Here is a 16,366-nt window from a genome sequence, read left to right as displayed (position 1 = left end):
TTAAAATAAACAAAACATATTGAGTTTCGTTATAAAGTGGTTATATTTTTTGGTTATCTTGCACTGATATTGAAACAAAATTTGAGGTTTCGTTATAAAATGGTTGAATTTTGGTTATTACCGCGCTTTAAAAAAATAACCCTGGTCGAGCGAATACCCGGGGTGACTGTAGTACTTTCGCGTAGTACTCCTTTCTGCGTTGGCGGCCTTCGGCCGCACTTTAAAAACATAACCCTGGTCGAGCGAATACCCGGGGTGACTGAAGTACTTTCGCATAGTACTCCTTTCTGCGTTAAAATAAACAAAACATATTGAGTTTCGTTATAAAGTGGTTATATTTTTTGGTTATCTTGCACTGATATTGAAACAAAATTTGAGGTTTCGTTATAAAATGGTTAAATTTTGGTTATTATATCTGTCAGCGCTTTCCATTTATTTTTGATAATACGTTGTTTTGTATATTATGTGATAATATACATACATAATATTATTATGTAATATTATTTTATAATATTATTATATAATATTACTATATAATATTACTTATTTCTTTATTAAATTAAATAAAGAACATATCCACATGAATGGATAGAGGAATTTTTGGGAAAAAAGGCATTTCAGCGAATTTCCTTATTATCACACGGCAGCGCTCCATTTCGTCGTAATTTTTAGCACACACATGATGTTCACTACGAGTGTAAAATGTAATTTTTAAAATAAAGATTTCTTCGGTAAAAAGACTTAAAAGTGTAAAATGTGGATTTACACAACAACAACAACAAAGACTAAAGTTTGCTGAAGAACATGTGCTTTGGTCTAAGGAGAAATGGCGTAATATTCTTTGGTCTGACGAAACAAAAATAAATTTGTTTAATTCTGATCGAGGTATTCATCATGTTAGAAGACCACCAAACGCAGCTTTCAATCCTAAATATACCATAAAAACCGTTAAACATGGTGGCGGAAACATTATGGTCTGGGGATCGTTTTCAAACAACGGTGTGGGGCCGCTCCATCGCATACAGGGTATTATGAAGGCAACCGATTATGTAGAAATTATTCAAGAATGTATGCTACAGTACGCTGAAGATAATATGCCCCTTAGGTGGATATTTCAGCAAGATAATGACCCCAAACACACAGCTAAATGTACAAAAGAGTGGTTTAGGGTCAATAACATTGATGTAATGGAGTGGCCTCCGCAGTCCCCGGATCTAAATCCAATAGAAAATTTGTGGAATACAATGAAAGCGTCAATAAGAGGAAAGTGCCCAAGTAACAGCGACGAGCTTTGGCAACTTATTCAGGATTACTGGAACGCAATCCCGGTTTCCGTCTGCCGCAATCTAGTTGATTCCATGCCGAAGCGGTGTCGATCAGTTTTAAACAACAAAGGATTTTCAACAAAATATTAAACAATTTAGAAATGTGTTTAAACGTAATTGAATGAAAACTATTTCCTTTTTCTTATTTAATATTGTTGTTTTTTCAGTTAAACTAGAAGTGTCCTTATTTTTTTCACATCTCAAATTATAAGAAAAACGAAAATAAAATAAAAGAATTTGCCATATCTGGGTAAAACTATACAAAAAACCTTTTTCCAATTTGTTTACAATAATTTAGCTTGGTTCACTGCTTTTAATTCCCTCCCGTTTTTGGATCCACATAAACTTCATTCACCGCAGGCCACTGTCCTTATAATTTTTCACATAACTGTATCTATATATTTTTTAATAAGGAGGACTTGCTCTTTCCAAAGGTACCTTCAAATCGCGGCGCCAAAGAAATCGGAATTGTGCCTGAACGACCAAGGCAGGACAATTTTTTTGCTGTGATCGTAAATAATCGTATTTAAAAAAAACTGTTTGTCCAGTTATGAGAGATATCCGGCTATGAGAATGGGGAATTCACTGTATTTGTATATTGGCATTGGAAAAAATATTTTTAAAATTTATTCCGCTAGATGGTGCTCCAGTCGAATTATTACTAAAAATCTTATTTATGGACCAAAGGAGTAACTACAATGTAAAGGAGTTTGTACTAAGAGTCAACACAATCCAGTTATTTATATTACTAATACTTGTATGTATGTACGCTCCGATATTGGTCATAAATTAATCAACTCATATATATGTACATATATTTAGAAAGAATAAATATATCTTTAAGTATAACATAAAAGGTTTGTGGCCAAAAATACACATAACCACGACAGCCGAGTCTACGTATGCGGAACGGATGTAGTTTTGAATTTGTAATCAATGACTACTTGGAGAATGCTTTGCACTTTGCACACCTAACTGTGAATTTCTAGTTAAGAATAATCCTCTTTAGCAATTTTATTTTCAGACACGAAAAACAACATTTTTATTATTTTCAAAAAAGGGACTTAGGACGCGAGAGGGGGCTTTTCATTATTAAAAAATATGGCGCAGAATGTAATAATATTAATAATTTTGTACATATAAAATATTTTTATTAATTTTATGTAATAATTGATATCTTCACGATTACTAATATTGACGCTTTGGGATGAAAAAGGCAGTTTTTGAAAAGGTAAAATGTGAAGTACGATAGATTACACTGAAATCTTATCTAAATATGAGCGAAAGAAGCAAGCTCGAATCGAAGTTTTAAGTCACACACATTTAACTGTGCTACATACATATGAATGTACTATTTACGAGTATCTAGGGCCATGCAGTAATTTACAAAATGATTTCCAAATTAAATTACAAATCAATAAATTTTTTAAGAATTTTTGGATTTAAAAAATTTTCTCTTCAAATATGTAGATTCACACATGTCTAGAAGTTGCAGCGCAGAGGGTGGGCAATTTTGTGCTCTTAAATTAGAAAAACATAACAAGCGATATTATAATTAATGCATCTGCAGAGTTTGACATAAGTTTTGCGTAGCACTCATTCGTTAAGCTTAGTACGCAGCTCTCAAGAAACGTAAAAACTTCATATAAAAAAACGCTTAAGAAACGGTCAAGAAACTTTCCTGCGATAAATTTACTTGTGCTAGTACGCAGCTCTCAAGAAATCTAGTACTAATTTTTAATGCTTTTTTTGGGTCGGCTTTAGTACACCATCCCAGGATTTCGGGAATAAAATGGAAATGGTCGGATAGAGGACATTCTCCAGATCACGAATATATATGGTTATAGCCGCAGGAAGCTTATAGTTTTCGAGGTATTCGCGTTTTAAGTTGAAAATTTGCAATATTGTAATTACATATTTTCGATATATGTATAAAATTAATTTTGCACTTATATTTTTCACTTTTATATACACTAACACATCACTTATTCATTTTCACACATTTATTTTATATAATATAGTGCAAAAATAGCTTTTAATAAACATTTAAATTATTGTTGAATTTGATTATTTAAGAATAACAAATGAATTACAAACTGTCATATAATCAGTGTTACCTTATCGACATCATTTGTAAAAATAAATGTGTCAAATAATCAGTGTTACTATAGAAAAATATTTTACAAACTAAAATAAAAAAAAATATAAAGAAATATTATACCCTAAATACAGGAAACATAATCGTTGATAAACATTAAAAAAAAATATACAAAATTTAAGTGGCTGCCAATGTAAAAATGAGTTCTACGGGAGAAAAAAAATGTATATATCCGGTGTTGGACCGACCAGGGTTATTTTTTTGAAGCGCGGCCGAAGGCCGCCCACGCAAAAAGGTGTTCTACGCGAAAAAAATTTGATACACCCAGGTGTTGGACCGACTAGGGTAATTTTTTTGAAGAGCGGCCGAAGGCCTCCCACGCGAAAAGGAGTTCAACGCGAAAAAATTCTGATACACCCTGGTGTTGGACCGACCAGGGATATTGTTTTTTATAGGTTGTTGATTTTCGTATTTGGGGTATAATCTGTTCCCTTTATTTCATTTAGTTATTTTACAAATGATGTTGATAAGGTAACACTGATTATATGACAGTTTGTAATTCATTTGTTATTCTTAATTAATCAAATTCAACAATAATTTAAATGTGTATTAAAAGCTATTTTTGCACTATATTATATAAAATAAATGTGTGCAAATGAATAAGTGATGTGTTAGTGTATATAAAAGTGAAAAATATAAGTGCAAAATTAATTTTATATATCGAAAATATGTAATTAAAATATTGCAAATTTTCAACTTAAAAGGCGAATAACTCGAAAACTATAAGCTTCCTGCGGCTATAACCATATATATTCGTGATCTGGAGAATGTCCTCTATCCGACCATACCCATTTTATTCCCGAAATCCTGGGATGGTGTACTAAAGCCGACCCAAATATATTCGTGATCTGGAGAATCTCCTCTATCCGACCATACCCATTTTATTCCCGAAATTCTGGGATGGTATACTAAATTCTTCCCCTTTTTTCAGTAAAATGTGAATATGGCAAACCTGGTTTTGCGAAGAAACATCAAATCAACAATTGTTTCTTGAAGGAAATTCGAAGTAATCGACAAATTCATCCTAAATTAGTTGAAATCATTATTATGAAGTATATTCCATTTTGAAATGTTGTATAAAACCTACCAATCATCAACAACATTTCTTAAATCTCAATGAAAATATTTATGTTACCATACACATACACACATACATATTACGCACAAAGTTTGTTTTCTTTGTTTATTCTCTCTTGCTCTTCTAATGTAGATCATTCACAATGCGTAACCAGCTGTCAAAATTACTTGAGAAATAATGTATTTTTTTTCTTGAGCAATTACTTGAGAGCTGCATACCAACCTTTAATTAAGACAATTCTTAGTGCCTAATGAGAGACCTTTATATGTACATATATAGTTTCAACTTGTCAATACACTTATTATCACTGGTATAACACTTATCACTTAACACAAACACACATATTATATTTACACTTTAGTACTTTTATTTATTAAATTGGTGTTACATTTTGGGAGCTTTCGCTTCTCACAATTGTTAACAAGACAAAATGTTTTTTAGCTTAACAAGCCTTCAACACATGGATTATAGGTGCTGCTGCATGAATTTACATATTTATATATGTATGTATATACATATGTATGTATGTACATCGGTGAATGCGGGTATGGTGTATTTAGTGTTTTCTTTTTGCTTGCTTGTTTATGGTTTTGTAGCATTTAGATCGTCAAATGAAATGTGCAGACACTGATGAGAGCAACGACGGTCATTCATTAAACCGAAATTCCTAAATGATTCCGGTAAGTATACATATGTACATAAGTATTTTTTATAGTTAAATTGTTGATACTAGTAGTACTTCTCCAACATGTCCCATGTTCTGCCCGCAGTTGGGAAATCGTTACAATAAACTGCACAATTGATCACACCCTTTGAGGTTAAACGCTCGGTACTTATCTATTTAAACCCTTACGTGTGCATATTACATGGTTAGCTTTGTGTGACACCACTCTTCATATATGCATATGTATATTTTTATCACGTTTTTTACTTTTATTTTTTTATATTTTCTTTCTTTGCCTTTTTTCATTTTTAATCTTTATTTTTTTTTTTACATAAAATCATTTACCATTTACTTTTCCAGCAACTAGCTATTTACCTATAATTTGCGTGCGCAGGTAGACGTCTTGTAAACCCAAGCACTTATGTACATACATACATACGTATACAAATATGTATTAGCATTTATACATAAATACATATGTATGTGCATATGTATGTACAGTTTACTTACATATGTATATATCAAATACGTATGTACATACATACATATGTATCTACCCAACCTCAAATATTAATGACAACATTTAGACATCGCCATTAAAATATACTGAACGCACTAATAACATTAACCATGCAGCGCTCTTGTCTTATCACATACGTTGTATAAACAATCGATCGTTGGCGATGACTTTTCGTGAACTCAATATTCTCCACTTGATTTTTTAGTTGTAATAAAAATATTAATTGAATTACCTTTTCCTTTTTTGTAATTCATTAAGAATTTTTTGTAATGTCTGTGCATAAATACACGCGCGCACACAAAGATGGACACATATATGTATATATATTATATATATACATTTACACTGCAATCTTTTTTCAGCCAGAACATCATTAAAGAGGTTTGAACGCAAGTAAGTACTCTCTCTCGCGCAATGCTGGCAGACGAAGCTCACAAACACACACACATACTAGAAAAACCAGTAGTTCGAGTACTGGCTGACATCAGTCAGTGGCGAAACTTCTTTCTTCTGTGAGGTATTAAACTTATAACTTGCAGCAGGATTGAATCACATACAAACATATGTATGTATGTAAGCTGACAATATTTTTTCCAACAATACATTTGATTGCTTACATTTCTTATTTTTTTACTTTTTGTAAACTTAAGCAATTGCTCGTGCCTATACACAGATATAATATACACATATGTATATTTATTTCAAATTTATAAATGCCTACTTTGTCAACCTACGCCCAACACGAGATGATATTACTGCGTGTGTAACTGCAACAAACTTAACGTATTTAAAGCCTACGGTGAACTGAACTAAAAATGCGAATCGTATCTTGTTCATGCATTGCCATTTGCCATTCGCCGTTGTGCGAGCACCTACATATGTATTGGGCTCTGTTTTCTATCTCTGTGCTCTCACCGTGGCTGTTTAATTCAGCTATCCGCTGTTATTTGTAAAAGTGAATTAACAGCATAGAAACAGAGAATGGGACACTTGGAGAAGTAGCATCACAGGATGTTTGAAAAAACAGCGGCGAATGTTAAAATATGCAAGTAAAATTCGAAATTACAGAAATTAAGTATATACAGTCACGGGCAGAGAAATAACACACATTGGGTCATTTGTAGAAAATTTTATTATTAATTATCAGTCGTGGAACTGCAGCTATTAAATAAAATTAAAATACTAAAAATGGGTAGATATTTTCATTTTACTCTGAAAAAAAGGTTTTTTGATCTCCACAAAAAGTGGAAGAATCCAACTCATATTGCCAAAATTGTGAATTGATCAAAGAAAATGGTATATAGGATAAGATAAAATAAATAAATGAAGATTACACCACAGCCTAAGATCTATTGTGCCCTCTCCTAAATCACAGCGACTGACTCAGCCTCAGCATATTGAAAATTCCATTATACTACAAGGTATAGAGGCGACGTTATTCCTATTTGGAAATACGGACCCAAAGCTTTTATCCTGCGTCTTCCTAGCATGTAACCTGGAGTTTCAGACTTCATGTCGCAGAACCGGCAATTTGCACAAGAAGCTAGGCCAGGTTCAGGTCCTACCATATTAGTGGATGCTGCGGAGCGGGCGAGCACATCAGCTAGTTCATTCAGAGAACATAAAACATAGAGAAGGTGCAGGTTCGACAGCGAACATTTGATAAATTTGCGACACGGAATCTCACCACACAAATACAGAATTCACGCTGTGAAATGTTAACATTTTTAACAGTTCTCCACATATTCAACAAAGAATATGAAGAGAAATAAATATATGTATTTACGGCATATGATGAGAGGGCATATATGCTAAAGCAGAGAATATTGAAGAAAAATAAGTTCTTTGATATTCCACTTTTAACAGCGAAAAATGTGTACAAAACACACGTCTCACACAGAGAACATAAAGACATAAGAATAATGAAGACATAAATATATGTATGTATGCAGGCTCCTTATGATACTCCCAACCACAGCATTGTGATATTTTCATGCTTCAATTTTAGCTTTGAACCAGGCAATCGCAATGTATGCAAATATGTATGCTTTTGCGTTTTGCCGTCGGCAATTTCCATATTGTCATGTAAAAATAATTATTTTGAGTATAAACGCATGCATAGTAATATTTATCGTCAATTTGGACTTGCATATTTAATAATTTTATTTGATTTTTATATAGTATACTCTAATATACTAATAAATATTTTTGTATTATGTTTCTTACTAATAGAAATTTAATTTACCACAAAAATATATACTTACATACATAAATATATCGTCTATCATATTAATCTTATTATCTGCCCATATGATTGCATGTACATATACGCATGTGCGCATTCAGAAATTCAAATCATGATTTTATCACTTATCAATACACATATTACAAGTGCGCGCATTGAGCTGCATGTTCATACATTCATATATACTTATATGTACATACATATATTTGCATACATTGCCGAACAAATAATGCACAAACATACATATGCGTACACATGTGAATATGTCACCAACCAAAAATCTAAGCATTGTTCTACAAAAACAACAATTGTCTAAATAGCATAAGCATGGCGAGCCAATATGGCAGCCGAATTGGCGAAGCTCAAATGTAGTAAATTTTACAACAAAAACAATTTCATTCATAAACGCAGGCGCAAATTCCACAAGCGACCTCGCTTCATTCATAAAAACAGACGCCGTAACATCTCCCCGAGCATGCCTTTACCAACAAGCGTCTTTTCAAAAAAGCTGGCAAAAGCTAAAAATCATAAATTGAACTTTCTGATGATTCTTCACAGAAAGAAGTGACAAAAGTGGCAACATAGCCGTTGTCGATTTACAATATTTGTCTAAAATATTTTTCCGTGACTCGCAAAATTCTGCGTCGATATGTATGCAAGCTCACACACAAACATACATATCTACGTTGGTTTGCCGGCGAAGTTGGTACAGCGGCAAGGGAAGCAGTAACAATTGGCGATCGTTCTACCAACAACACAAGGTTGTGAAGCTTTGTCGTCGCGTCATTCTTTCGACACATTGATTCTTTGACATGAAAGCAAAAAATATAAGCTTCGCCATTGGTTGTCCGCGTCAACGTAGATTTCGCATGAAGCATTGAGTGTACATATTTACATACATATGTTGCATGTAGACAAATTTACAAACATTATGCGTATGATTTGTCATATTTGTTTACATGCACACATAATTATATATGGACAAATGTGCAACCGCTTGGTCTTTTAACATGATATCGAAAAGTTTAATGACCAAAGCAAATATTTATTTAAGTATATAAATATACATATGTATGTATGTCGTACCAAACATATATAAAATGCATATGTAGGCAGTAATACAAATCTTATTGAAATATATGTTGGCAAAGATTTTATGCAATTCATCATAAAATAGCTCAATCTTAAAATATATACATACATACATATGTATGTACACACTTATGTGCTTTCATAACAAATATATTTACATATGTATACCGATCTATAAATTATATGCAGCATCGTTTGCGCATAGTAGAAAAGGGAATCTGCAAGCGTACATTTCTAAACATTGAAATTAACATATTTTTTCCCATTGGCTCTAATAACTACTCAGTTCTGTTATTGTCGTGCCCCTGATGTTAAATGGTGAAATGCGCTAATAATTTTCTGTGGTGAAATGCACCCATCCAAAACAGGTAATATCCCAAAATTGAAATATCCCTAAATTTTCGTCATCGTGAACCTTCTCTATAAATATACGTTCTCTGTTTTATGTTTTAAGTTCTCTGCCTTCTCTATGTTTTAAGTTCTCTGACTTTACATTCTCTGTCTATACTTTACATTCTCTGACTTTACATTCTCTGGTTTTAAGTTCTCTGATTTCAAATTAATAGCACGGAATTGTGTTTGATAGTGCGCCATCTACATTTGAGTAATAAATACATGGCCTCTTCTATTCTATAATTTTGTAATATAAAATATTTCTAATGTAATATTATATGTGTGGTAAATACCACATATTATTCTTTTTCAATATACTAATGTTTTTATATTGAAGTCTATATGTACGTACCTATACATATGTATTTGCAAGAGAAAGTTGGGAAATTATCAACAATTTTATTTTTATAGATAAAATGGCATAAATGGATAATATCAAAAATGTATTCTCACCCAAAAACTGTTCCCATACGAGAAGTTAATTATAGCGGAAATGTAGGTATCAATCGGTCTAATTAGGTGTATAGCAAATGAAAGGATATTATGGCAATATAATCTATAAGATATGAAATGAAGATACTTCTGAATTAAAATTTATGAAAGAACTTATAAGAACTTTTAGTTTTACTAGATTATTACTATAAACATTATATAAAATTCAAACAGTTCATTTCACTCTTGCCTTACCTTTATAATATAAAAGTAAAATTAATTTAAAAAATTCAACACTTATTCACTTATTTATTCATTCTAAACATTTGCCACTGCGGCACCCTGTTACCTGAATATTGCCAGAGAACATAGATACAGAGAACGTATATTTATAAAAATACGTTCTCTGATATACGTTTTCTGGTAGCTCATTTATTTAACAATATTTATACATGCTGTGTTTCATTTATTATGTCTCATCCTATTCACTCTGCAGTTCTCTGGTCTGAGTAAGTTGGGTGAAGGCAGTTTATTTCATTCGTATCTGAAGAAAATATTTTCGCTTATATTTAAGTTTTAAAGTAATTAAATATGAATGCGATTAATAAAACGGCGATAGGTATAGCTGCCGGTGTCGCCGGCACAATTTTCATTGGATATTGCATTTATTTCGACAGTAAACGACGCACTGATCCCGATTACAAGAAGAAAGTCCGTGAGCGTAAGTATTTTGTAGTTAAGACAACGTGAAGTTTGTGTAAATGTGCACAATTACAACAAAATATATTTTAGGCAGACGTCGTACCCGAAAAAATGGAAATGCTGGCCGCAGTGGAATACCAAACCTCAATGATCATGAAGCAATTGAAAGGTAATTGTCAAGCCTTATTTATAACTTATGTAATGAAGCAACGTGCTTCTTCAAACTATTTGCGATAGTTCTAAACAAGAGTTCGTAATCCATTAGAACTGTGTACAGGGTGTGAAACGCTTGCAGCAATGCGTCATACATACGATAATTTGTATTGACCTTCCCATACATTGTATTAAAATTATATACTTATATTACAGGTATTTCCTTCAGGAAATTCAGTTGGGTGAAACTTTAATTGCTCGTGGTGAATTTGAAAATGGTGTAGAGCACCTTGCTAATGCTATAGTGGTATGTGGACAACCAGCTCGCCTCCTCCAAGTTTTGCAGACATCGCTGCCAGCACAAGTATTTGCTATGCTGATTCTTAAAATGCAAGAGTTTGGTAACCGTGCAAGTTCAGAAAACGAAACACCCAAAATCGTCACAGCTAATTCTATTGGAGGAGCTGATTTGCCTCTTGGTTTAGATGGCACCCATTCTTCAGTTATGATTGACGACCTAGAATAATTGTTGAGCATATGTTATAATATGAAGCAAATCTGCTTAATATTTAGGTTTTCATATAAATGCATATATTGTTTGCCTAAATATCCATCTACAATGTTAAATTACATATGCTTTTATGTACAAATACTTCTAAAACAATTAAAATAAAATTAAAATACATCTTAATAGAATGCAAGTTTTCACAATTTCACGAGGATGAAATATGTATGTATGTAATTGTTCCTTCGAATAAATTAATGTTCCAAATTAGCAATTTATGTTAAACTAAAATTTGAAGTTAATAAACCTTAAGTTGTCTATAGAAATTAAACTTTCAAATTAAGATATTACTGACTTTAGACGTTTTATTGATTTGTTTTCAAACTATTAAGCAGACTTGTAATCTCTTTTTCTCTGTATACAGCATTTTTAACCGATTGTTGTATTTCTTTTACTGAGATCGGAACTCCGCCACTTTTATGAAAAAGTCCAACTGTGTCTTCATGTACACCGAGATGAAAAACCGTACTCGATATACTTTCTTCGCGATACGTGGGATCCACCAGTACAACACTGAAAAAGATTTGTTTAGTTATTGCATATATATAAATATTTAATCAAAAATTACTTGTCGAATATACTGTAAGTGCTCACAACAGGGAAAATATTTAAATGTAGCTTTTTCATATCATCACCTATCTCTATTTTACCACTTTTCTCATCGTATGTAACTATTGGTAAATTCAGAGTGCTAAGCGCTGAGGCACAAGCTAAAACTGAAGCATCAAAAACACCACCATCCACTTCTAAACCAATTATATCTATATAGAGACACCACACTAATTTTCCAGGATGTATGCATAAATCTTCCAATTTCAAACAATGTGATTCATATAATATTCTATATATAAAACACTCCAATATTTCGGACACATTTTGATTATTAATCGATGAGGAAGCTTTTGAAAATGCTGTAAATGACATGTCAACATTGGGTACAATATAACCAGCAAGTGGTTTGGATGCTCGTGGTTTGGATAACTCTGCCCGTATGCCACATAAAATGTTCGAATTTCCGATTTTCGTTGCACTGGACCCCAAAGAATGTTGACAAGATGCAATGTTTACACCGATCGGTCGATATTTATCAAATGTTCGGCCATCCAAACGTATTTCATTCTCGAGAAAGTCACGAAAATGTTTAATGGGATATATCAACCTGTAATAATATAAATATATATATATATATATGTATATAAATTAAATGAAAACTGTTGATCTAACACCATCCGATCACACAAAAGTATACAACATATCTCTATACTTTATCATAACGATTTATTTTCACCGAGCAGAATATTGGTCGCCAAAATAATCAATAGCATTCAGTTATATCTTCTTCTGGCTTGAATCTAATTCACTTGTTGTAATAGCTTGGAAAACCACAGATAAACTATAAAAATAGTCCCATGTGCAAATTACTGTATCCGTCATTGGTGTAAGGAAGAGGAAAACACTGACTTGATTTATGGTTGTAAGCATGATTTGTTGTGAATTATTCATTTAACAATAGTAAGTCTAGTAAACAAAGTAGGTCGTATGGGCGATATGCATGTGAAACTTTATTATTAAAAAAATACTTACTTATGTTGTTCAGCCATAACCAATATCAATGAAAACAGTAAATAAACAGATAATCATTAAACTGTCAAATGAGAATGACGCCCGACACATAGAGCGCGACAGACTCCAGGTGACATCTGTCAAATATTAAAATACACACGTTCTTAAGGACACAGTTATGTAGTTGTGCAGCTGCCCCTATACAGAGGCGTGGAAAAATAAATCTACGTTCTCTGTTATTTTTATTCTACAATAGAACTTTTTTCACATATCATGAGGTATATCGCGAAGTGTATAAACAATTTTTTCGGAATTTTTTGATGACATCTGTCGGAGAAATGGCTCGCGTTTTTTCACTGACGGACACGATTTCCCATTTTTTGATCATCTGAAACACAAAAACCCAATTTATTCTTAAAAAGTACGTGAATGGTTATCGTCCCTACTATAATCATGAAAAAATGTTGATAAATAAAAAAGTAAATAACGTTTTTTTTTTAATTTTTCCCCATGTTTTTTTACATAAATTTTGTCATAACATTGTCAATAAATTATAAAAAATTATGAATCTAGTAGGGACGATAGCCATGTGTTTTGTGAACAATTAAAAAAAAATTATACTGCATTGCACTTATTATATTAATTATACAATGTTGTTTTTGAAAATTTGTTTGGAAGTGTCACTACTTGACAGAATATACATGAATCAATCCCTCCTGAATTTACATTGAACTTTTTTTATGCAAAACATTTTTTTTTGTGTTTTTGGAGACAAAATATTGGACACGTATTTTTTTTATTTCGATATGACCTGAAAAATTGTGAAGTGAAGAATTTTCACATTTTCAAGAATCGAAAAGAGTACTTTTAAACATTTGAGATATACGTTAAATTTATTCAATTTTTTATAAACAAAAGGTCATCTTTATTAACCAATTTTTTTTTTTTTTAATTTGGAACTATTTTTAATCAGTTTTTCTTTTATTGAAAAATGTACAAATGTATAAATGAGAATGGGCTGTTAAAAACTCCGTCTACAATAAATTTTTAATATTCTACATCTTCGTTCCGAACGTGCGATTGTTTGCACTTATAGCACTGCACGCGTTGAAAAAAGCCCACAGCGCTAGCAAACGCAGGAGACAAAGTTCGAAAATTTGCCAATAATTGTTTAAGTTTAATGAACATTTTTTGCAAGAAACAATTTATTGAATGTTAATTTTGGTTGGAATGACCTATGTATATTCTGCCAAGTAATGACACTTCAAAAACAACAACAAAAAAAATAATACAATAAGTGTAGCACGACAATTTTAAAATATTTAATGGAACATTAAAATTGTGAGTGTAAAATTTGGATTGAATGATTCACATACTTATGAACATACGTATAGAAATCTAGGTGCATAACCCATAAAGTACAGGAATATTTCTAAAAATTTTGTTTATTTTAACTTCACTTTAATAAAAAGAAATATTTTTAAAATTATAATAAAAATAAACTGATCTGTGCCTATAATTAAAGTTGTTGTGAAAAAACCTTTCTTATAAATTAAATATTAGTAAATAAACCTGAATATATAATTTATGTTACCATTACCATAATTTCATCTTTCGAGCTCAATTCAAACAAATGTTTTTAAACAAATATTAAATGTATTTTTAAATGTCTAAATATGTTAATCGTTTTAATTATAAAATAGTTATATTTTGACTTTTACACAATCATAATCCAGTCATCAGCTTGATCCAAATACGTACAGCGGAATAAGACAAACGTGTATAAATGCCTGGATAGTGGGGATCTGCGCAACCAACTCCCCAACTTACTACACCGATTAAAATGTTACTACTTTGTATTGGACCACCGCTATCTCCTTGACAGGCATCCGTGTTTCTAGCTGCTGCACAGAACATTCTAAAAAGAAACACATATTAATCATATTAGTCTTAAAACTATACTCTAGCTAGTATTTCTTCAATGTTAAAATAAAACTTTGTGTAGACAAAATTAAAAAAAAAAAAACACAAATCCAAAATCATACATACTTACGTGACATAACATTGGAAAAATTGTATATGCTGTGCTCTTTGAGAATTGAGAAAGACATTTCTTTATGCTTAAGGAGATTTTTGCTATCACATTTTTCATTATTTTGAAACGTAAAAAACGATAGTCATATGCTTTTATAGTATGTTATTAACAGATAAAGCTACGTTTATAATTTGTTTAAAGATCGGAGTTTTTAAAATATAAAAGTTATACTTAGTTAATATATGTATGTACTTTAAATACGCTACTTACGCTTCGGTGACAATCCCTTGTGATTTCATTAATTCGGAACATTTCTGTTGATTTACTATTTTAACGGTTGTATACTTTAAGAGCTCCGACAAAACATGTTCCGACGAACTCATATGTCCCCATCCACTAACCACCGCTTCGTTGTTATCCATAATCAGTGTATTTTGCGAAGGTAATTTGATGGGATGTACGAATTCGCCACGCAGACGATTTTTTTGTGTTCGTAGTAGCGCCACATCAAAATTCATTGTGCCACTATTGTACAAAGGATGTTTATATATCTTCGATATGGACACAACTTCCCCGCCTTTACCCCGATTTGAGCTACCGATGCGTAAAGAATATACTCTCGGTTGCTTTTCAAAAGCTTCTATGCAATGAGCGGCCGTTACTACCCATTCTGCATCTATGACCGAACCGCCACAAACATGAATTGAATAACGGCGCAATGAAACCTAAATATGTATATACATACATTTGCTGAATTTTGTACAAAAGTGCAAAATATTTGAAGTAATAGTTACTTGATATGGAAAATCTTCAATGCGTCCTTCTTTTCCGTTTACAATGCGTATTTGAGCGGAAGTGTGTGTAAGTATAGTGCTAAATAAAAGCAGTATTGATAACATTTTTTGAAATTCTGTGGCTAGCATCCACTTCTGTTCGATAGTTCAACAAAAGTGTTGTTTAAAATAAAAATTATTCGCACATTGAAATCAAATTTATCAATAATTACACATTCTTCGTAATGTATTATGTGTATTGATAGCGAATGTTAAGAAAGAGATATGAATTTGTGATTCCATAATATGCAGACATCTTTCATTCTGATAAGAAGCTGGGTAAATGAAGAAGTAAAATATTTGTCATTGAAATTTCAGTAAAATTTTATAATATTTAATTGAAGGTACTAAAAATGAGACGAGGTGGAGGAGTAGGATATTACTTTGATCTCTTAATTTATTTCACATTACTTTATAATAAGTTTCCTTAATTTATACTTGTAAACCTTTCACACTCCCAAACAATATTTAAACGAATGAATTTGCTCTTGTTTATATCTAATAACACATGTACATATGTAAGTACATTCCTAAATATATAACATAATTTTCTGAATTTACATACAGTAAGGAATATGAATTTTTTACCATTATAACCATACGATCGA

At 31.8% G+C, this 16,366-nt stretch overlaps 4 protein-coding genes across 6 annotated transcripts in view; 1 reads left to right on the top strand and 3 right to left on the bottom strand.

Annotated features, from left to right (window-relative positions):
* Positions 1-6,531, bottom strand: part of LOC126761991 (fat-like cadherin-related tumor suppressor homolog) — an 88,812-nt gene extending 82,281 nt beyond the window's left edge. Inside the window, exon 1 of the mRNA XM_050478449.1 lies at positions 5,978-6,531. Coding sequence (XP_050334406.1) covers positions 5,978-6,026 — 49 coding nt within the window. The 5' untranslated portion in view covers positions 6,027-6,531. The remainder of the gene's footprint in view (positions 1-5,977) is intronic.
* A 3,863-nt stretch (positions 6,532-10,394) lies between these two features.
* LOC126763381 (mitochondrial import receptor subunit TOM20 homolog) lies at positions 10,395-11,458 on the top strand. The gene is made up of 3 exons (XM_050480834.1): positions 10,395-10,628; positions 10,700-10,778; positions 10,979-11,458. Exons 1-3 carry the CDS (start codon positions 10,499-10,501, stop codon positions 11,286-11,288), a joined length of 519 nt encoding a protein of 172 aa, XP_050336791.1. The 5' UTR covers positions 10,395-10,498; the 3' UTR covers positions 11,289-11,458.
* Positions 11,459-11,606: 148 nt separating this feature from the next.
* LOC126763379 (exosome complex component RRP43-like) lies at positions 11,607-13,015 on the bottom strand. 3 transcript variants are annotated; one of them, XM_050480831.1, is made up of 4 exons: positions 12,912-12,975; positions 12,552-12,845; positions 11,896-12,486; positions 11,607-11,840 (listed from the first exon to the last, which is right to left on the bottom strand). In XM_050480831.1, the coding sequence occupies exons 2-4, from the start codon at positions 12,554-12,556 to the stop codon at positions 11,633-11,635; spliced, it is 804 nt and encodes a 267-aa protein (XP_050336788.1). In that variant the 5' UTR covers positions 12,557-12,845; positions 12,912-12,975; the 3' UTR covers positions 11,607-11,632. The 3 variants fall into 3 exon arrangements, with proteins under 3 accessions (XP_050336788.1, XP_050336787.1, XP_050336786.1); XM_050480830.1 differs by having other exon boundaries at positions 12,592-12,845; XM_050480829.1 differs by lacking the exon at positions 12,552-12,845 and having other exon boundaries at positions 12,912-13,015.
* Positions 13,016-14,604: 1,589 nt separating this feature from the next.
* LOC126763380 (trypsin-4-like) lies at positions 14,605-15,911 on the bottom strand. The gene is made up of 3 exons (XM_050480833.1): positions 15,720-15,911; positions 15,196-15,650; positions 14,605-14,808 (listed from the first exon to the last, which is right to left on the bottom strand). Exons 1-3 carry the CDS (start codon positions 15,846-15,848, stop codon positions 14,616-14,618), a joined length of 777 nt encoding a protein of 258 aa, XP_050336790.1. The 5' UTR covers positions 15,849-15,911; the 3' UTR covers positions 14,605-14,615.
* Between the last annotated feature and the right edge of the window lie 455 nt (positions 15,912-16,366).

Source organism: Bactrocera neohumeralis, chromosome 6 (genome assembly GCF_024586455.1).
Source record: "Bactrocera neohumeralis isolate Rockhampton chromosome 6, APGP_CSIRO_Bneo_wtdbg2-racon-allhic-juicebox.fasta_v2, whole genome shotgun sequence".
Taxonomy (NCBI): Eukaryota; Metazoa; Arthropoda; class Insecta; order Diptera; family Tephritidae; genus Bactrocera; species Bactrocera neohumeralis.
This window is presented reverse-complemented; position numbering and strand designations above follow the sequence as displayed.

Coding starts and splice junctions, on each gene's coding strand:
- LOC126763381 (XM_050480834.1), top strand. CDS start 10,499: ATGAATGCGATTAATAAAACGGCGATAGGTATAGCTGCCGGTGTCGCC. Junction 10,629..10,699: donor CAAGAAGAAAGTCCGTGAGC/GTAAGTATTTTG, acceptor AATATATTTTAG/GCAGACGTCGTACCCGAAAA. Junction 10,779..10,978: donor GATCATGAAGCAATTGAAAG/GTAATTGTCAAG, acceptor CTTATATTACAG/GTATTTCCTTCAGGAAATTC.
- LOC126763379 (XM_050480829.1), bottom strand. Junction 11,841..11,895: donor ACTTACAGTATATTCGACAA/GTAATTTTTGAT, acceptor AATCTTTTTCAG/TGTTGTACTGGTGGATCCCA.
- LOC126763380 (XM_050480833.1), bottom strand. CDS start 15,848: ATGCTAGCCACAGAATTTCAAAAAATGTTATCAATACTGCTTTTATTT. Junction 15,651..15,719: donor TTGAAGATTTTCCATATCAA/GTAACTATTACT, acceptor ATACATATTTAG/GTTTCATTGCGCCGTTATTC. Junction 14,809..15,195: donor CAAGGGATTGTCACCGAAGC/GTAAGTAGCGTA, acceptor GTTTCTTTTTAG/AATGTTCTGTGCAGCAGCTA.